Source organism: Sinocyclocheilus rhinocerous, unplaced genomic scaffold, assembly GCF_001515625.1.
Source record: "Sinocyclocheilus rhinocerous isolate Xijiao unplaced genomic scaffold, SAMN03320098_v1.1 scaffold3804, whole genome shotgun sequence".
Classification (NCBI taxonomy): Eukaryota; Metazoa; Chordata; class Actinopteri; order Cypriniformes; family Cyprinidae; genus Sinocyclocheilus; species Sinocyclocheilus rhinocerous.
This window is the reverse complement of record NW_015638672.1, coordinates 48,566-70,312: the sequence shown is the minus strand read 5'-3', so window position 1 is coordinate 70,312 and position 21,747 is coordinate 48,566. Positions and strand designations below refer to the sequence as shown.

At 35.0% G+C, this 21,747-nt stretch overlaps 1 protein-coding gene across 1 annotated transcript in view; it reads left to right on the top strand.

Annotated features, from left to right (window-relative positions):
• The window catches only part of LOC107749972 (collagen alpha-1(XXVIII) chain-like), a gene marked incomplete at its 5' end in the record, with an annotated part of 31,137 nt that overhangs the window by 6,115 nt on the left and 3,275 nt on the right, over nucleotides 1–21,747 (top strand). The window contains 29 exons of the mRNA XM_016565213.1: nucleotides 808–828; nucleotides 1,136–1,195; nucleotides 2,706–2,759; nucleotides 3,007–3,051; nucleotides 3,840–3,866; nucleotides 3,975–4,019; nucleotides 4,127–4,171; nucleotides 5,397–5,450; nucleotides 9,060–9,128; nucleotides 10,300–10,368; nucleotides 10,487–10,555; nucleotides 12,282–12,350; nucleotides 12,681–12,749; nucleotides 15,040–15,108; nucleotides 15,188–15,256; nucleotides 15,385–15,456; nucleotides 15,549–15,617; nucleotides 15,768–15,839; nucleotides 16,595–16,663; nucleotides 16,842–16,910; nucleotides 17,802–17,870; nucleotides 18,005–18,073; nucleotides 18,947–19,015; nucleotides 19,219–19,287; nucleotides 19,758–19,826; nucleotides 20,041–20,121; nucleotides 20,242–20,277; nucleotides 20,880–20,916; nucleotides 21,003–21,560. Of these exons, the coding sequence (XP_016420699.1) occupies nucleotides 808–828; nucleotides 1,136–1,195; nucleotides 2,706–2,759; nucleotides 3,007–3,051; nucleotides 3,840–3,866; nucleotides 3,975–4,019; nucleotides 4,127–4,171; nucleotides 5,397–5,450; nucleotides 9,060–9,128; nucleotides 10,300–10,368; nucleotides 10,487–10,555; nucleotides 12,282–12,350; nucleotides 12,681–12,749; nucleotides 15,040–15,108; nucleotides 15,188–15,256; nucleotides 15,385–15,456; nucleotides 15,549–15,617; nucleotides 15,768–15,839; nucleotides 16,595–16,663; nucleotides 16,842–16,910; nucleotides 17,802–17,870; nucleotides 18,005–18,073; nucleotides 18,947–19,015; nucleotides 19,219–19,287; nucleotides 19,758–19,826; nucleotides 20,041–20,121; nucleotides 20,242–20,277; nucleotides 20,880–20,916; nucleotides 21,003–21,560 (2,242 nt within the window). The remainder of the gene's footprint in view (nucleotides 1–807; nucleotides 829–1,135; nucleotides 1,196–2,705; nucleotides 2,760–3,006; nucleotides 3,052–3,839; nucleotides 3,867–3,974; nucleotides 4,020–4,126; nucleotides 4,172–5,396; nucleotides 5,451–9,059; nucleotides 9,129–10,299; nucleotides 10,369–10,486; nucleotides 10,556–12,281; nucleotides 12,351–12,680; nucleotides 12,750–15,039; nucleotides 15,109–15,187; nucleotides 15,257–15,384; nucleotides 15,457–15,548; nucleotides 15,618–15,767; nucleotides 15,840–16,594; nucleotides 16,664–16,841; nucleotides 16,911–17,801; nucleotides 17,871–18,004; nucleotides 18,074–18,946; nucleotides 19,016–19,218; nucleotides 19,288–19,757; nucleotides 19,827–20,040; nucleotides 20,122–20,241; nucleotides 20,278–20,879; nucleotides 20,917–21,002; nucleotides 21,561–21,747) is intronic.

Genomic DNA, 21,747 nt, shown 5'->3' with positions numbered 1-21,747 from the left:
CTGGTCAGGTTGGCTGGTTTTAGAGGGGGACTTGTTAACTGGTCTGGCTGGGAGACCTGTTAAACCAGATAAGACCAGCTAACCATATTTGGTCAAGTGTTTGACATGTATTTGAACATTAAAGAAGATAAAATAATTATGTGCTGCTAGTGTTTTGGGACCCTTGACACCTAACAATTAGTCTTTCTACACTTCATTTACTATAATTAGAGTAAACACGTCCTGTTGTGGCTTTTCTGACATGCATCTGAGTTTATATATTCCATAAATCTTTGTTGTCATTCCTGCTGTTGTATGGATATGTATGTAAAGCAGGTTTCATTTTTCTCATTTGTGCAGAAACACTGACATAATTCCAATGTAAAGCAAGACTAGGCATGTTAAATGATACTGTTTCCTTTAATCACATTTGTTGCTCTGTGAGATTTGTATAATGTATGCCCTGATATTAAAGGGTTAGTTCACCCAAAAATGAAAATTAGGCTGTGTTTTACTCACCCCAGAGCCATCCTATAGGTGTATATGACTTTCTTCTTTCAGACGAATCCATCAAAGACAATTTTTTATATAACTCCGACTGGATTCATCTGAAAGAAGAAAGTCATATACACCTAGGATGGCTCTGGGGTGAGTAAAACGCAGCCTTATTTTCATTTTTGGGTGAACTAACCCTTTAACTGTTCATACTGTTTACCCAAACCACAAAAATGAAAGCCTTGCCATTGCCAAAGAGCAGTAATTATAATCTAATATGCCAGCTATTGTTTGAACTAAATCTAATTTTCTTGTTGTTACATCTCTACACAGGCTCAGCTGGCAAACGATGGGGTAAGTAAATAATATTTCAAATCTTCTATGGTAATATGCATTACTGCAGTGTTAAAGAATAGCTTACTATCCTCCCAAACTCTGTACTAGTGAACCATTTCTTTCGGATTAGCAAATGAAATGAACTGATTTGAAAAATGATTCACTGATGCGAGTCTCTGCATAGAATTATGTATTTAGTCAAATGTTTGCAAGTTTTTGTGTGTATTTATGCCAGAAAGAATATTTTCCCCAGCTCAGCCTTATTGAAACACAAAACGAAAACAAAAACCGAATTTTTCATTTACACACTTTTCTCTATATTTAGTGTCCTCTGTCCCCAAAGTGTGCTTGCGAGAAGGGCGAGAGAGGACTCAGTGGCCCGGCTGTAAGTATTTTCATTTTAAACTTCCTTCAACATGGGACGGTGTTTCCAGGCCAGACCACAGGTGCATTTTTCTCCTCTTTTTTTCTGTTCCTAAGAGGTACGGATTCCTTTGATGAATGTCAACAGTGGGAAAAGACAGGCATGATTCTGACAGTTTGGATAACTGCTTTGTTTTGTAAAAGTCAGGATGATTATCGTCTTTGTCAGGACCCCTCAGCACTACCTTGGGGAAAACACAAAATAAGATTCCTCAAAAGAAGTCTCCTTCATGTTGAGTCTGTTGAAACGGAAGACAATGTAATTGCATGTTTTCGCTGAAAACCTTGACTTTAAAACACTTACGGGTCCAAATTTAACATTATGCCACACCTGCCAATAATGGGTTAATAGCCTTAGTAATATATATATATTTGTCCCTATAACTGCAGTTATTTAGCATTCTTTCCTTGCATTTTTTAAAAACACATAACGCATGCCATAGTATCACTTGCAGAAATATATGCAGTCTTCAAAGTTACTACTTCAAGTTGAGTTTGATAAAATAGATGCATTGAACAAGTTCAGACTGACTTGAGATGAAATGATATGAAACCGATTGCTCTTTTAACATGGTTTATAAAACTAAACTGTAGTGTGTAGAAGGGCGGATCATGTTAGAGACAGTTATTCATTGACAGATGCCTAACCGTCATTATCCAGGCGCTTTCACAACACAATTATCTCAAATTTGTCCCCAAATAGTAGCTAGGTTAGAAATGTAAACAAAAGTAAAGTAAACAAAAATTGAAATAAAGCTGAAATAATCAAATAAAATCTAAATATTACATGAAAATTGTAAAAAAAAAAATTAACAAAAATAAGAAATGTTAACTTGGCAAATTTTAGGCTGAAGTACTGAAATTACTAAAAATAAAACTGAAATAAAAATAAAAATACAATAAAAAACAAAACTAATACAAATGACAAAAACTCATAACAGACTCATGACAAACTTAAAAATGACGAAAACTAAAATTTACATGGCATATATAAGAAAATATAAGAATAAAAGATCATTCAAAATATTATTAAATATTAAAATACTATATACATAATGCTAAAATAACACTTGACATAAAAATAAATAACTAGGGGTGGCTTTCCAAACTGTTATGTGTCCTCTATGTAAATTAAAGGGACAGTCCACCCAGATATGAACATAAAAGAAGAAAGTTTCTGGTCCCATTGACTTCCATAGCATTTTTTGTCTATAATGAAAGTCAATGGGACCTGAAACCATTTGCTAACCGACATTCTTCAAAAAATCTTCTTTTGTGTTCCACAGAAGAACGAAATGCATACAGGTTTTCATTTTGGGATGGACTATCCGTTTAAGTGCAGGCACTGAATTTTGATTGGTTAGCTTTATGGGTCTAATAAACCCATCAGACATATGAGATCAATCATTTTTTTCACTCATTGAGCAAACATTTTGAGTGGTATTGACACTGCTGCTCACTTTCCCCTGCAGGGAAAGAAGGGTCGTCCAGGTGAGGACGGAGCCGCTGGGGCTAAAGGTCAAAAGGTCAGCATTTTGTTTTCATTACTGCCGTCTATCTGTCATTCTCTCTGGTGTGTGTTTGCTTCTGTGGATGCACATGGGAAATGTGATGAAGAAGCTGATGGCTAGTTATATTGTTGTGTATTTGTCTCTTCATATTTGTACTTTAGATTTCGTAACACTTTCTCAGATTGAACAGTACAGGAATCAAGACTGACAGACTGTATTCTATAACGCTTTTTGAAAAACACATGTTTTGTGCTCTTGTTAGGGTGCAGCTGGATTGAGTGGACTTCCTGGTCGTGAGGGTACAGAGGTGAGGGGCTGATGGGTGGGACACAAAATCACTACTTAAGCTTCAAGTATTGTGCTACATCATTAAATAACTGAAAAACTATTTGGGTAAAATGAAAAGTATGTACAAAAAAAGAAAAGAAAAAAAGGTCTTCTAAACTTCAAATGTCAGGTGGTGTAATCATCAAAACAATAGTAATTAAATATTGTACACAACTGTAAACAAATAATTTTGTAAAAAAAAATTATATATTTTTTATTTTACACACACTATATTGTGGGTATATATACAATGTGTGTGTGTGTGTGTGTGTATACCACTCACTGGTTGTGATGTTATTTCCTGTTTTATGGTTTTATTGTCATATGGTATAATGGTTTCCTTTTTTTTTATTACATCACACTGACCTTTATTTGGCAGAATTTTTTTATTTTAAAACAAAACTGCTTTACTGTAACATTAATAAAAGATTATTTCAAAGTACTTGAATTTTTTTCCAAGATTTATTCATTACAATTTCCAGACAGTTACTCCACTTAGACATTATTGACATTAAGCCTAAAAAACACACATTAAAATTAACCTTAATTCACAAGTTTAAATTGTTGTCAAGTATGCATGTATGTATGAACTGCATTTTATGTATTTTTTAAATAATTTAATAGATCCAGACAGTATATTAGTGTCAAATCATTGACCAATATGCAAGAATAAATTTAAAAAAATAAAAATAAAAAATAAAACAAATAAAAATAAAACAAAAATAAATAAAAATAATAAAAAATAATGTCTTACTGTTTTGTTCTCAGGGGAAACCAGGCTACAAAGGAGAGAAAGTACTAAATCCCTGCACCTATTCATTATATATTTTCATAATATATTTATTTTGAAGCACACAATCATATGAGACTGTTGTGACTATGATCTTTTCTGACCGTCTATAGGGTGAAAGAGGAGAATGTGGCACTCCAGGAATCAAAGGAGACCGGGTGCGTAAAACTTCAGATGTTACAGTTTCTGCACACTCCTCCAATATGTAATGAACACAGTAATACAGTATGTTTCAAACGTTTAATTATATTGTACCATCTGATAGGGTCCTGAAGGTCCAGTTGGTACTCAAGGGTCCAGAGGCCTGCAGGTGGGTCTGATTATACATTTATTTCATATGTATCTTAAAATATAACATCCATCTGTATATTTAAACATATACAGTATGTATGTCCAAAATGTTTAATCACATTGTTTACCGTTTACAGTTTAAGTGTTGTAGCGAAAAGTGTTTTCAAAGTTGTCAATTATTTGTGAAATTTAGCAATTTCTGAGTGAAAATTGTTTAAAAGTAAATCCTACACCAAATTCTTTTCATTGTGTAGTTGACTGAAATGCGAGTATGCGGTCCTTCGCTTTTTAATATGCAAACGTGGTTTGATCCAATTACAGAATGTTTTCGAGCCGTTTACACCTGTATTTAGCATAGTATTTAGATCACCTGAAACAGATGTTTCTATGAATTTCAAACTAAAAACATACCATTTATTTATTTTAAACTAAACGTGAGAGCTTATTACCATGGAAGCTTGTTTCCAAAACAGGATTCAAATATATAAAATGGATTTGCAATTTGAACTTTTTTAGTCATTCTGAGTTTCTCACAATTCAAACTTTTTCTTGCAATTCTGAGAAGAAGAAAAAAAAACAGAATTGTGAGATGTAAACTCAGACCTGCAATATGTAAACTTAGAAATGTGAGACATAAACAGAATTTGGAGTTTACAGGTGCATCTGAATAAATTAGAATGTCGTGGAAAAGTTCATTTATTTCAGTAATTCAACTCAAATTGTGAAACTTGTGTATTAAATAAATTCAATGCACACAGACTGAAGTAGTTTAAGTCTTATTCTAATTTGTTGAGATAGTGAGTTGGTGGGTTTTTGTTAAATGTGAGCCAAAATCATCACAATTAAAAGAACCAAAGACTTAAACTACTTCAGTCTGTGTGCATTGAATTTATTTAATACACGAGTTTCACAATTTGAGTTGAATTACTGAAATAAATGAACTTTTCCACGACATTCTAATTTATTGAGATGCACCTGTATATATTGCAATAATGAATTGTGAGATAAAAAGTCACAGTTATTACCAATTTTTTTTCCTGTGGCGGAAATCGGCTTCAATATATTTCAAAGCAGTAAATGTTAAAACACATGTTGAATTTCCCACAACATATGATTAAACTTATATTTTACTGTATTATAAAGCAGCATAATGCTTTGGTGTCTACAGATAATGTTAGACAGCCCTAAAAACTCAAATGTTCATGCTAGACACTGTAACATACCATTTCATGTTTCGCCTGCAGGGTTTACCAGGACCACAGGGTGACATCGGACCAGAAGGCCCACAGGGAAAGAAGGTCTGTGGCTTATAATCACAAACCATTATCCTGAAAATTTCAGCTCATCACATTTAACACGCACACCTAGTTTCACTGTCTCCAGAAGCCATTGCATATTCGGCATGTTATTGTGCATGAGAAAACCCATGCGCTGGAGGCTTGTTTGTTTGCTACATCCATTAGATAAATTGATGTTTAAGCCAAAGTGAATGAGAAATATTGATGCATTCACATTTCTTTAGAAGGAATTATCATTCATATCTATTTTCGACTAAATGATGCACTCTATTGGAAACAGGAGGTGCAGAATAGAGACAGACTTTTAGATTTTACTCTATTATGTTGACATGAGTATGATTTTATGTAAATATTTTATGCATCCCTTTACAGTGAATTTGAGATTTTCTTACTAGTTTTATCATGATTTTAGAGGAACAGTTCTTCCAAAAATTAATTTCTTTCTTTATTTACTCCTCCTCATGTTGTTCTAAACTCGTATGCTATTTTTTTTATGTGTAATACAAAGTAAATAACAAACAAATAATCAAAAGTTAATAAAATGTTTAATTTGTTTAAGTACACAAAGCTATAGACCTTAATCAGGTTAGTCGGCATATTGATTTTTACGCGGCTAAAACTGTATAATGGTCCAAAATCACCTTCACAAAATCACAAAATCATTTTCACAACTCATAACTTTCAAAAGAGTTTTTTGGAGTTTTTATATACTGAAAGATTTTTCAGAAAGAACTTTCGTCAGCTGGACAGTTGGTATGTTGTTAAACAACAGTACAATACATTAAATACATTAAACACAGAGTACTGATATCCATAACATCCTCGTTTTCATTCCTGTCAAAAAATGACCCTGACAAAGGTCTATTGCATGGCTTTAGAAATCTTGGCACGAGTCATATGGACTACTTTTATGGCTCTTTTATGGTGCTATTTTACATGGACATTGACTAAGTCTATGAAGTATTACTTTTAATAATATAAATACCGTTACCGTTTTAGTATAAGCATGTCTTGCGCTTGTGCTCAAAAAGGGGGCGAAGATGAATGAATGTGTTTTGACATGTTTTGGATTTCCTTTAATAGAGGTCTGCTGCTCTTCTAATAGTTTCCCCTTGTTTAATTTAACTGCAGGGAGCTGTCAAGGTTTAGACAGCTCTGCAGATGCCCTCACTAACTAGGGATCCTTCTTCATACATGCACGGGTTCACAAAACTAGTGTCACAGGCAGTCATGAAGGACAAATTGTTTTGTACTTCCTGTTTAGAAGCAGATTCATCTAAAAATAGATGATACTGCAATAATAAACCATCATTATTATTTTGAATAATTTGCCCTTACTCCCCGAGGTTAAAAATCAACCAGTGAGATGCTAGAAAGTGCTTGTCAGGTCAGCAAAAGGACTATGGGTGTTCTGAGATTATTGTCATGGTAGCTAATAACAGCAGAAATATGTACGATGGAAAAATGCTGTGCAAAGTATAAATTCATGCACAGACATGTAGATGACGTGAACAAAGAGAATTTCCAGCCTGTGGAAAGACAGCACTGTAAGGGGATATTGTAAATGTCATGAGCAGATTTGTGACTGCTCGCACTGACCTACTTGTTTAGATTGGATTGTACTTTGTACTTTTTAAAAACAGTTCATCTCTATAAGGTCCTGGTTGAAAATCAAAGGAATAGTTCACCCAGAAATGAAAATTAGCTGAAAATGAACTTACCCTCAGGCCATCCGAGATGTAGATGAGTTTGTTTCTTCACAGGAACAGATTTGGAGAAATTTATCAGTCCATCACTTGCTCACCAATGGATCCTCTGCAGTGAATGGGTGCCGTCAGAATGAGAGTCCAAACAGCTGATAAAAACATCACAATAATCCACAAGTAATCCACACCAGTCCATCAGTTAACTTGTGAAGCAAAAAGCTTTATAAGAAACAAATCCATCGAGACAATTTAACTATAAACTTCTGGCCAAAATACAAGTCCATAATCCATAATAACACTTCTACAGATGCTACTTGTGCACCCTTAATATGGACAGGTGTAAAGAATTTAATGGTTAATTCCTCATCATAAGCTCTATTCTCAGCATCTGTGGCTTGCTGTCGATTTCCACAGAAATAAATTCAACTCATTGACAGTCATGTGCTTTCAGTGGAAGTGGATTTCTGTCAGCACCATTTTAAGTTATGTTTTTACAAACTGGGGGACAAGTTGAAATTGTTTTTATTGATAATCAACAGCATGTCACAGATACTGTACATACAGCTTAAGTTATATTGAACACAGAACATTCCTTTAATGTTTCTCTGAGATGACAACTTAAATTTAAAGGGGAGGGTTCACCCAAAAATGAAAATGTTTCTTTCTTCTCTTGAACACAGTAGAAGGTATTTTGAAGAATGTTGGAAAACAGTTGCTGGTAGCCATTGACTTCCATCGTATGGAAAAAATACCATGGAAGTCAATAGCTACCAGCAACTGTTTGATTAACATTCTTCAAATGAAAAAAAACAGGTTTGGTACAACGAGAGTGAATAAATTATGGCAAAATTGTCATTTTTGGGGGAACTTTCCCTTTAAATAAATACATACCTGAGACCTGATTTCTCTCATTTTTCACCTTAAAGGGGTCATCGGATGCCCATTTTCCACAAGTTGATATGATTCTTTAGGGTCTTAATGAAAAGTCTATTGCATACTTTGGTTAAAATTTCTCAATGGTAGTGTAAAAAACACCTTTTTTACCCTGTCAAAATCAGCTCTGTTTTCAGCAAGCCATTCTAGTCCATGTTGCTTTAAATGATAATGAGCTCTGCTCAGCCCGCCCCTCTCTTCCGTGTAAACTTCCAAGTAGATATAAAGACCGGAGAAGGGTAGGAGGGGGTAGTGACGCTGGGTGTAACTAAAAAGGTGCCATTGTCCGGTGAGGTCTGGTTGGGGAGTTACGGAACGATCTCATATCGCATAATCTTATTAACTGTTTATCTCCTGAACTGCATCTTTCTTTACCACGCTATTCAGCGCCAATCCCTCAACAGTGAGGGCAAATGTGCAGTCAATTTCACTAGTTAAGTTTAGGGTCAGGTGTGGGGTAGGTTTAGGGGTTAGCATTTTTGTAGCATGTAGAAAATCAACACTTTAATTGACACAACCAATAAAATCTTTAGAATCAGCTGTGGGGCGGAGTTTGCACTGAAGTGGATTGGGGGAAAAAGTGCGCATGCGTGTCATGTGCCTGTCTGTCAATGGGAGGAAGCCACGCCCTATTTTGGAGCTCCCATCCCGTTTTGGAGTTCCCGCCCCCATTTGGAGATCTCCAGGCTGCAGTTATACCCTTCTCTAAACTTCAGCCGTGAAACAACTGGCTAACTAGCACGTTATTAGGAAAGGCGATTTGCAAAGATTCATAAAAAACCCTTATACTCACTTCTGTTGATGTAGCTGAATGAATTTCTTATAAGAAACTCAGAAATGTCTTGAGGTTCTGTATGAATCTATGTGAGATTTCACACAATGAGAAATGTCTTCCATGAGAAATAATGAATGTGATGTTTAATGAATTAGATCTATCTAATCAGTTGTTTTTGTTTGTAATTAATCACAGGGTGAGCGCGGCCCTGCTGGCCCACCTGGAATTCAGGGCGACAGTGGAATTGGACTTCCTGGACCAAAGGTCAACTGTATTTACTTTTTTGACTCCACTTTTTTTTTGACTTCCACAGTATTTACTTATTTTGACTTCAAATCCACTTAAATTCTCCAAAATCGCAGCAAGCAATCAGACTTTAACGCTGGGGGAAAGTTGATTTACTGGCTTTAGTGGGTTTTACCAGCTAAACCATCATAACAACTGCTTGGCTGGTTTAAGATGTTTTTTTTTCCCTTTGGCTTTCCATGGTCAATGAGCCACTTTCACCGAGAACCCTATAAAACCTACTGTATCATATTTGATACACAAATTTTTAAGGCCTCTAAATGATCAACATGATCAAAACTTTGCTTAAAAACCTGTTGCACACAATCTACTACATGCCGTCCGATTAATAGTTTATACTTTTTTAGCAAGTAAAAGGCGTTTTAGTATAATTGTAAAAATGTCCAACATCAGGTTGTGGTTCACGTGTATTTTTGCTGTGAAAACGTTATTGATTTTTATACAGTAAACGTAAGAATAGCTTTTATATTGTTAGTAACATTTCAAGATGAACATTTACTGAACTGAAGCAACTTAGGTTTACTTAATTATCCATACATCATTTATTAGAAAAATCATATTAATAATGTATCAAATATGATCTATTGGGCTTTTGAGGAACATTTATTTGTTCATCTCTCAATCATCATTGTATTGCATTGCATTATACTGTATGTTTTGAAACTACAGAGCATTGATTATCAAACTAAGCATTTGAATATCATCTTATTAAGACATATTATTGGGAGATATAGAGTGAAAGCTGATATGTCTATGCATGTTATGCATATAAATATCAGCATCTGCACCAAAATGCATATTTTTGCTCAGTTTGGGCCTCTGAATAAAAGGTGTTGTTCTTCCTCAAGTATGAGCTCCATATTCTCCCATATCATGTGAGCCATAAAGCCTGATGTATCAAAAATGATACGCAACAAAAAAATATATAAACTTTTTTATATTTCTTTATAATTTGTCTAAAGGTTTCATGTCAGGCCTGCAGGGTTAATTTCTCAATATTTTCATTGTGCATTTTTTAGATGACATGGATGGTACTGGTTGTGGATTCTCAGATATGCTGTTATTTTCTATAGAGATTTTCTTACTTATTCTCACGTCTGAATTGTTCACGTCTTTGATCCGTCTGCAGGGCGATATGGGATTTCAGGGGAGACCAGGTCCTTCGGGTCCACCTGGCATAGGCGAGCCAGGTCTGTCTGTAAGTATAGAAGCAGAAATTCAGAAATATTCAACTGTTTACTAATCAGCACACACTGAATTTACAACCATAGATTTGACTATATGCCATTTTTCCTCACATTTCTTCATCAAATCAGGGGCCTCAAGGGCCACAGGGGGTTCAAGGGGAGAAAGGACCACTAGGAGAGGGTTTTCCAGGTCCAAAGGTAAGGTTAGCCCAAAAACGCCATGTTCTCACTAAAGTCACTCTCTGCTCTTTAATCTTCCTGGAGATGTGAAGCAGCCAAAGGCAATCTGAGAAGATCCAAGTAAACAAATGCATTAAAGACTTGTCATTTTTATAATACCTCATTAGAGGCTCAAAGTTCCCTGGTAAATCCTCATTTCAAAACCCAAGGCTATTAATTATTGTATGTTCCAGATAAATTAGCTGAGCGCATTACCAGCCTGAGGATGCAAGACAGAATTTAATGGATCCGTTTTCTTGGACCTCTATAAATACTCTTTGTAATCTGTCTAATGTTAGCAGTCTAACTAGGTCTACATCAAAGCCAGAACTGCATATAAAATGTAATCGTAAATTAAAAATACAGCAAAGAAATGTGATTCATGTCAAAGAGAACCTCAGTGGTTTGAAAACCTTCTTCCAGTAGCTAAACTAAATTAGATCTCAATTCTTTTCAGATTTATGATGATGTTCAGTATTCATGATGATGCAAATCAAGTTTTTAATGAATCTGAAATGATTCACAGGAATGAACTGAACTTACCAGCTCTAACACCATTTTTGCTTCTGAAGTTAATTATTAAAACATACCCATGAGATATCTTAAGTACAGTTTTCTTTCCTGTGTTGACAAATGTCCTATTAAAACAGGATCTTGGGCCGGGGCATATTGAAGGGTTCGTCCATTTCTTTAAATAGCCAACAGGCTTTACTTTACCTCATAGACATTAATTATAATTTGCTACTTGTTATTACAAATCAGTGTCAGGTGGTATTAGGAGGAGGGGAGGAACATTTTTAAGATGTATCATTAATTTATTTTTCCAGAGAAAGAAATTTATTGCTTTGGATTCATAAGTGCTCTAGATATATCAAATGCATTGTGGACATTATCATAACATTTTATAATAGTCCTTCATCATTATCATTAAGGGAATTATTGCAAAAATGATAACACTTGGCTTCTCCTATCAGTGTTTAGTTTCTCCAATCAGTTTATTTTTCTGCTAACATTTACCAATTAAATGCATGTGACCATAAGAAATAATAAGCAGTGTTATCGTTGACTGCAACTAAAACCATTAAAAAAAGTTTTCAGTAATTGCAATAAAGCTGAAATAAAAAAGTATGTTTAAGAAAAACTTTAACTTAAACAAAAACAAAAAAAAGTTAGTGAATATGTTTAAGTACTAAATTTACTAAAACTAAATAAATGTTTTTTTTTATATATTTATAAATATATTTATAATATTATAAATAAAAGTTCATTTAAAATATTAAGTTGAAGTACAAAAAATGACAAACTAAATAAAATAAGAACAAATAAAAATAAATTAAATTTAAAATAAAAGCTCATTTAAAATATTAACAAAATATCACTGGAATTCATTTAATTTTAATTACTATTCAGAAATTAATTGGTGCAACACAAGTCAAATTTAAAATAAAACCAAGATCAACAAATCCTGGATTGGCTCTAATTTAATCCTTATGAGTGCAACCTAATCGAGCCACTTTGTATAATCAACAATTAAGGCTCACTGAGGAATTGCACTGTATTATTACCAGTTGGGAAAACAGGTGTTTTCTAAATCTCATAGACGAAGAAACAATACATGCAGTGCACTAAATGCATCTGAATGGCAGAGAAAGGGAGGTTAGCATTTCAGCAACACTGGGCTGATGACGCCTCTTTTGTTTGACAGGGGGACCGTGGTCTGGAGGGGCCGAAGGGACCAAGAGGACAGCAGGGCACTGGAATCAAAGGCGACAAGGTGGGCTGTAAATATATCAGCCCATGAATGGAATTCACACAACCACACCATCTATGACACACAAAAGGCTTAATGAAGTATGTAAACTGGCCCAAAGTTCCCATTTAAACACCAGTACTGATTGGACGGTAATAAAGAGCGAGAAAGAGCAGATGGGAGGGCGGTACAGCTCAGCTTACTGTGGGAAAAGATGAGTCCTGCTCACCTATAGTACTGAATAAAACCCCAGTCATTTCTTATGCTCAAAATATACAGATTATTATTCCCGTCAGTTAAATCTCAGGATGTATTAATCTATCCGAAACTGACTCATCCTCTTTGTGTCTTCAGGGTGAGCTTGGGCCTCCAGGTTTACCAGGACCGATTGGACTCCCAGGGCTTGGCATTCAGGGAGAAAAGGTGATATGATGTGTTCTTAACTGTCCTTGACTTATTCACAGGGTCTAATGAATTGAGGAAATGTACATGAATGGACATGCATTTTTTTTGTTTATAAAATATATGCTGTCCTCATCAGCTAAACTGCACCTTGTCATAACAAATAGTCAGATAAATAGTCACATGATCCTTCAGAAATCATTCGAATATGCTGATTTGCTGCTCAAGAAACATTTCTTATTATTAACAATTTGAAAACTGATACGCTACCACTCAAATGTTTGGTTTAAGTAATATTAAAACAATAATAATAAAAGACTTACATTTTAATAAATTGATCGAAAGTGACAGTAAAGACATTTATAATATTACAAAATACTTTTATTTCAAATAAACGCTGTAATTTTGAACTTTATCAAAGAATCCTTAGAAAAATGTATTACAGTTTCCGCAAAAAAGTCAGCAGCAAATACTACAAGATGTTTTTGACATTGATAATAATAACAAGATCCTTTGTTAAAGGGGTCATATGATGCGATTTCAAGTTTTCCTGAGCAGACTGTGCTTGTCAAAGGAGGGGGCTTTGTTGAAAACGACGTGTTTGAGAGAGGAGGGGCATAGAGGACCTACAATAATGTACAGTATTTGAAAAATAATGTGTTTTTTGAACATTAAAGCATGTCAACATATTCTGTTACACCAAATACACAAAATAATGATCTTTAAAATAGCATGACCCCTTTAATATTTGTTAATAAATCGATAATAACTAAGCATCAAATCAGCATATTAGAATGATTTCTGAAGGAAATCTGAAGACTGGTGTAATGATGCTGAAAATTCAGCTTTACATCACAGGAAGAGGTTTAAAGGGGTTATATGATGCGATTTCAAGTTTTCCTTTCTCTTTGGAGTGTTACAAGCTGATTGTGCATAGATAAGATCCCTGAAGTTGCAAAGACTAAAGTCTCAAAACCAAAGAGATATTCTTTATCAAAGTTAAGACTCTGCCACGCCCCCCTAAAACGGCTCGTTCTAACACGCCCCCCCATATCTACCTCACTATGTGGAAATATTTGCATAATGCGGCCCAAATGTTCACGCAAAGAAAGAAGGCGTGGTTTCAGTAACCGCAGTTAGTGTTGAAGCAGCATGTCAGGGAGACGCTGTGTGTTTCTAGGCGAAAGCAAAAGCACTTTATTTGGCCTTCCGGAAGTAGATGCATTTAGGAATCTTTAAGATTACTTACAACAGAACAGCAATGCATTTTATGGACGACCGTTTCGTGAACCTAGGAGAGGAGGTAATTCTGACTTTGCTATGACAATCTGGCGCTTCTGAATCAGCGACTGTAAGTATGTTTTGTTATTAGTTTAAGTATTTGCTATTGACTGTTCAAATGCGGAGTTTTGCGCCGTGTAGAGTATCGCGTCGTGTGTGTGTGTGTGTGTGGGGAACAGGGTCACATCACAGGAGATTGAACTGCCTGTCAGAAATCATAGCACGTCCGCTGTCTTAACCGCGGCTTGTGTACTGTATCATCACTGTGTCTGTCACGCGACTCTTTTCCCGTTTCGGGCTCTGTCTTTAGATTTATTTTGAAAGCTGAAGCTCGCGATTATAGTAAGGGGCATTGCATTTCCGACGCGTGCTTGTGGTGTTCGGCCAATCACAATGCCCTGGGTCAGCTGGCCAATCAGAGCAGACTGTGCTTGTCAAAGGAGGGGGCTTTGTTGAAAACGACGTGTTTGAGAGAGGCGGGGCATAGAGGACCTACAATAATGTACAGTATTTGAAAAATAATGTGTTTTTTGAACATTAAAGCATGTCAACATATTCTGTTACACCAAATACACAAAATAATGATCTTTAAAATAGCATGACCCCTTTAATATTTGTTAATAAATCGATAATAACTAAGCATCAAATCAGCATATTAGAATGATTTCTGAAGGAAATCTGAAGACTGGTGTAATGATGCTGAAAATTCAGCTTTACATCACAGGAATAAACTACATTTTCAAATATATTACAATAGAAAACAGTTATTTTAAATTGTAATAATATTTCACAATATTACTGTTTTAACTGTGTTTTTGATCAAATAAATGTAGCCTTTGTAAAGACCTTTTTCAAAAATATATAAAAAAATAATTATTCTAAACTTTTGACTGGTAGTATCCTTTTGACACACACACACACCTAGGTATAACATATGTATGTATGAACTTTTACATATGTATGAACTTATGAATTTTTTTAAAATGCAAAATTAGATTTCTCATATATTTCTTACATTTCTTACAATCAGGGTGTTGAGGGTCCGAGGGGGCCTCCAGGAGGAAGAGGACTACCGGGAGAGGGTTTCCCTGGTTCCAAGGTTGGTAGTAAAGATTATAATTAATGGCAAGCTATAAAAGGAAATTTGTTCTTGGCTCAATTTTTGACTATTTTTCTAGGGAGAACAAGGTTTACCAGGAGAGATGGGCACCCCGGGAGAGAGAGGGCAGGGCGAACCTGGACCAAAGGTTTGTGTTCTTAAATCCGGGGTGGTGTAGGCTCACAAAATGTATGGGACATTTAGGATGGAAGCTAGTTTTTAGACCATAATGAAGACTTTAGAAGGTGGTACTAAGTACTGATATGATTTCTTCAGGGTGAACCTGGTGCATATGGACTGGCTGGTGTACCTGGACTTCCTGGGGAGGACGGAGCTCCAGGACAAAAGGTAACTCTGACTGTGTTCTGCTGATTAGATATGTCTCTAAGCAAATAAGCAAGTTTCCCGGATATTAAATGCATTGTGTTTCTCTTCATCAGGGTGAGCCTGGGGCAACAGGTTTGAGGGGAACTGAGGGGGCTCCAGGAATTGGCACTCAAGGAGAGAAGGTACAATACTTTCCTCATTAAACATTTTAATATTCAATATGTTCAGATTTTGGGTATCTTGTGATTGTCATCTAGTGGATGTCAAAAAATACTTTAGTATCATCATCTTCAGTATATGTTGACTGATATTCTCTGTTCTAATCTTAATAGGGAGATCAAGGCCAACGTGGCATTCGAGGGTTGCCAGGTCCTCCCGGAATAAGTGGCCCTTCGGGACCAAAGGTGAGAATATCTAAAGAAATAGAGCGCAACCTTGGTTCTGGAAGTATTTTAAGTTTTTCTCCAAAAAGTATTAAATAACGAGTTAAAAAACTAAGCTGTGAACTAAAGCAACCAAGTCAGAGAACTGCAGCATTATGAACTTCGATTGAAAGTATTTGAAAATCAGAAAAATACAAGAGTGAATGTGTATTCATCAAAAGTGACAGTAAAGAATTTATAATATTACAAAAGATTTTAAATAAAAGCTGTTCTTTTGAACTTCAAAGACTTCATCATGATTCATCAAAGAATCCTTAGAAAAAGTATCACCGTTTCCACAAAATAGTTATTTTAAATTGTACTAGTACTTTACAATATTACTGTTTTAACTGTAATTTTGATCATATTTGATCATTTTACAAAAATCTTACCAACACTTTTGAACGGTAATGTATGTTTACAGCAAAATATTAAAATGTTTGCAAATACAAAAGAGTGTAGGGAGAAAAGGAATGAGGTTTCTATTTCCAGAACCTTACTGTTGTGCTCTATAGGGAAGCATGGAAACAATAAAGAATAAATATAAATATAATAATATTTAAATTAAAACAAAAAGATGAAATTTAAAAAAACGCCTGATTTTTTTGTTTTTTGACTCCAAGCTTACAAAACAGCTCATTGTTTGAAGTAACAGTGCAATAAATGTCTGTGGCTTCTCACATAGTTTTAGAAGTAATGCAGTTACATCATTGGAACATTACACTGTTGATTTTTAGGGAGAGCCAGGTACGCCAGGAAGGCTGGGCATGCCAGGATTACCTGGACGAGCTCTTGCAGGATCAAAGGTAACAAAAGCCAAGCTACTTTAACTGTGCCACTCCTACAGGCTGGCAGGCCGTCGTTGTGTTAACAGCCCACTGCCAACACTATGAATCAGAACGTTTCTATTTCAAGATTCATCATAGCCAACTTAGCAATAAAACAGAGAAGTAATGGTATGACCTTATCTCCTCGTGCCTTCAGGGTGATGTGGGTCCCGCTGGTCCTCCCGGACCGATTGGAGAGACTGGTTACGGTCTGCCTGGTCCAAAGGTGGGTGGAACTTTTTAACCTGAAGAACAATTAAGAAAATGAGTAAAAGGAATAAGAGAATTTGATTGAGCAATATATATATATATATATATATATATATATAACCAATCAAAAGTATAGTATAATTCAGATTTTTAAATATGTAGCTTTTTTAATGTTTTGTAATGATTGTGAAAAAAATGTATTGAAATAACAAGATTTTGACTATGCTAATCATAAAACAGCTCTATATAGCTTTTTTTTTTTTTTTACTGATCAAAAGTGTGGAAAAATTTAGAGTTTTTTAAATATGTTTTTGAAAGAAATGCTTTTTATAATGAAAGATTTTGATTATGCTAATCATAAAACAGCAAACTTTTTAATATAGACAATTGTCATATTTTTTTATGCTTTTGAAACAAGTCTCTTATACTCACCAAGGCTACATTTATTTGATAAAAATAAATAAATAATGTGAAATATTATTACAATTTAAATAACTGATTTCTATTTGAATATATTGTAAAATGTAATTTATTCCTGTGATCAAAGCTGAATTTTCAGCATCATTACTCCAGTCTTCAGTGTCACATGATCCTTCAGAAATCATCCTAATATGCTGAGCTGGTGCTTTAAAATGTAAAAATATTTCACAATATTACTGTTTTTACTGTATTTTTTATTTTAAAAATGCAGCCTTGGTGAGCAAAGACTCCTTTCAAAAACATTTTCAGTCTTCAGTGTCACATGATCCTTCAGAAATCATTCTAATATGCTGAGCTGGTGCTTTAAAATGTAAAAATATTTCACAATATTACTGTTTTTACTGTATTTTTGATTTAAAAAATGCAGCCTTGGTGAGCAAAGACTCCTTTCAAAAACATTTAAAAAAATCTTCCTTATCACATTTAGGGTGATCGAGGTAACCCGGGACCGCCCGGACCATTTGGGCCTAAAGGTGAAGGATTCCCTGGTCCAGTGGTAAGCAACTTTTTACATCCCTATTTCCATATAACATCACTGCATGCCCATCACTTAAAATTTTAAGTCATTTTATAGTTCCCATAATCAGGTTTGTTGCTGGGTATTTGAGCATGTGTGTTTATTTTACACAGGGTCTGCCTGGTTTACCAGGACCATCGGGTGAGCCCGGCCCTGAAGGCATTGGTGTTCCTGGACCGAAGGTGAAGTTAACACTTCATGTATTTATGATGATGTATGAGGATCAATTGTGGCTTTCAGAAATGTGTTCAGACACTTCAACTTTATTAAATATGACTTGATTATTTACACAATAACAAGAAAACGAACAGAATGGAAATAAATTGCCTAAGTTAGTCATTGCTTTGAGAAGGACTGAAGTTAATTTATTAATATTTTTAACCATCCTTTGAAATGATGATTTTTTCAAACTGATTTCTGTAAATGTATCACTCATAATGGATTGTTTCACAGTTTACAAACTATTAGTAAAGTATTAAAATTCACTCATAAGTGTGTTATTGTGATACAACAAAGCAGACTAATGACTGAGTGGCAATTATTTCAGAAATACTCAATATATTCAAGTTAAATATGTGACCCTGGACCACAAAACCAATCATAAGGGTCAATTTTTCGAAATAATAGGATTAGGATAGGACAATATTAGGCTGAGATACAACTATTTGAAAATCTGTAATATTTGGGTGCAAAAAAATCAAAATATTGAGAAAATCACCTTTAAAGTTGTTCAAATGAAGTTCTTAGCAATGCATATTAGTAATCAAAAATTAAGTTTTCATATATTTACAGTAGGAAATTTACAAAATATCTTCATGGAACATGATCTTTACTTAATATCCTAATGATTTTTGGCATAAAAGAAAAATCAATAATTTTGACCCATACAATGTATTTTTGGCTATTGCTACAAACATACCCCAGCGACTTAAGACTGGTTTTGTGGTCCAGGGTCACATATATTAAGTCATATATATGACGAGAACATGAAAATGTCCTGCATAGTAGGAATAATTTTAAATGGTGCTTTTGGTAAAACTTCAATTTCATTTCAGGGAGACATCGGATTCAGGGGTTTGCCTGGTTTGCCAGGACCACCTGGTGAAGGACTGCAGGGACCACCGGTAAGATATTCATATTCATGTCATCTGACATAAAACCACAAATCTCCCTGACTACAGTAAGGAAACTGATACTGAACGCCCCACATGTCCAGAACAAGAGCTCTGAACAGCATGCATAGGGAGTCTGTCTGTGTTGCTGTGGGGATTGAGGAAGACAAGCCGTCTGTTCCTCCAATATTAATTCTGCTGTCTTGCTGTTTCAGGGCAACATGGGAAGACCAGGTCCTGCAGGACCACAAGGACCCCCAGGGGAAGGTATTCAGGGACCCAAAGTAGGTTAACTATCTACTAACTGCTTTATAGGGCTGGGCGATATAGCTAAAATTATATATTTTTCACCAGTTTGGTGATATTCAGCCTGGATATTTCTTTGTTTATTTCTATTTATTAATTTAATTTAATTTAATTTAATTTTTTTGAAGAATGTTGGTGACCAAACAGTTTTGGTCCATTTAATAGAAGTGTGTGGAAACCTACTTTCCACAGAAAGTCAGGTTTGGAACAACATTAGAGTGAATAAATAACGACTGAATATTCTTACAAAACAAAAGAAAAAAAAAAAGAGATATTGACAAAGAAAATATGACAAAAGACACAAAATATGACAATGACAAATATGTCATTTTATATTAGCAGTATAATCATTAATATTCAAAATATTGCCCAGCTCTAGACGTAATAGCATTGTGTCCAAGTCATGATGACCTGGTCAGAAAATAAACTTGTTTGTTAAATCCATCAGGGTGATCAGGGGGCTCCTGGAGTGACAGGGCCGAGGGGCCCATCGGGAGAGGGACTTCCAGGCTCCAAGGTGAGACTTTGGTTTAGATCATACTAACAAAAGAGGATGGGGTAGTTATAAATGGGTAAATATGGGTCAGAAAACATAATTAAAAAATGAATTATGACTATTTTTGATGAAAAATAATCTCTTATGCATGTACTTCAGAAATAAAAATTAAATTATCAGTTAAAATGTATGATATGAGCCCTTTGATTAATCTGTAAATCTCTGTGTCCTGTAGGGTGATCGTGGTTTGCAGGGCGAGAGGGGCTTTAAAGGAATGAAAGGTGACATGGGTGACCCAGGGAATCCAGGACTAGCTGTAAATTAATTTACTCACTATAAACCATCTTCTGTGTCAGAGCAGACAGAGTTGAAATGTGAATACTAAATCACATTGTAAATCAGCTTGTTTAATGATTGTTTTAATCTCTCCCTTTAGGGAAGACCAGGAATCAAGGGCGAACAAGGGCTCACGGTAAGATCAAATGCATTCGCATCTTTTCAACTGTATTTTGAGTTAATTTTTGACAACCTGTGCATCCATATGCATTGCAAATATTACTAAATTCTGAAATTTTTTAGTCATTTTTTAAATGATTTTTTTTTTAGACAGAAGGCATAATCAAGCAGATTAATGTGTTCATTTTAGGAAAACATACATTATGCAACCATATGCATTGTGAATATTAGCAAATTAAGTCGTTTTTTTATGATTTTTCAGAGAAGACAATCAAGCTGATTAAGGAGTAAATTTTTGGAATACTATGCAAATGTATGCATTGTAAATATTAATGATTTAATTTTAGGAAAATTATGCAACCATATACACTGTAAATATTAGTAAATCAAGTCATTTTTCAATGCTTTCTGGAAGAGAAGACAATCAAGCTGATTAATGAGTTAATTTTAGGAAAGCTATGCAATCATATGCATTGTAAATATTTGTAAATACAGTAATTGTTTAATTATTTTTCAGAGAGAAGACATAATCAAGCTGATGTGTTGATTTTAGGAAAACTATGCAACCGTATGCATTGTAAATATTAGCAAATTAAGTCATTTTTTTTATTGTTTCAGAGAGAAGACATAATCAAGCTGATTAAGGAGATTTGTGGTGAGTTTTACTCTTTAAATATGACAAAACAAATGACTTGATCATGAAATAACAGGTGTGTCATGATATGATTCGCATAATTCTAGGATGTGGTATTAAGTGCAAGGAAAGGCCCATGGAGCTGGTGTTTGTGATCGACAGCTCTGAAAGCGTGGGCCCGGAAAACTTTGAGATCATCAAGGACTTTGTCACAGCTTTAGTGGACCGCGTCACAGTGGGCCGTAATGCCACGAGAATTGGTCTGGTTCTTTACAGCTTGGACATCCATCTGGAGTTCAACCTGGCCAGGTATATGACCAAGCAGGATGCCAAGAAGGCGATCAGGAACATGCCTTACATGGGAGAGGGCACCTATACTGGCACCGCCATCCGCAAAGCCACACAAGAGGCCTTTTACAGTGCCAGGAACGGGGTCAGAAAAGTAGCCATCGTCATTACAGATGGACAGACGGATAAAAGAGAACCCGTTAAGCTGGATATGGCAGTACGTGAGGCTCAAGTGGCCAATATTGAGATGTATGCGCTGGGAATCGTGAACACTTCTGACCCAACGCAGGCCGAGTTCCTGAGGGAGCTCAACCTCATCGCTTCTGACCCTGACAGTGAACATATGTTCCTCATTGATGACTACAACACACTGCCAGGTGAGCATGGAAGAAAATTTAAGTATATACACCGTTTTTGTTGTTGTTGTTTTTTATTTATTTATATATTTTGGCATCTAGGCCTGGGCAATATTTAAAAAAAAGAATTATATATATATATATATATATATATATATATAAATGTATTTGTTTGTTTGCTTGTTTTCAGTGGGGGTCTTCAGAAAAA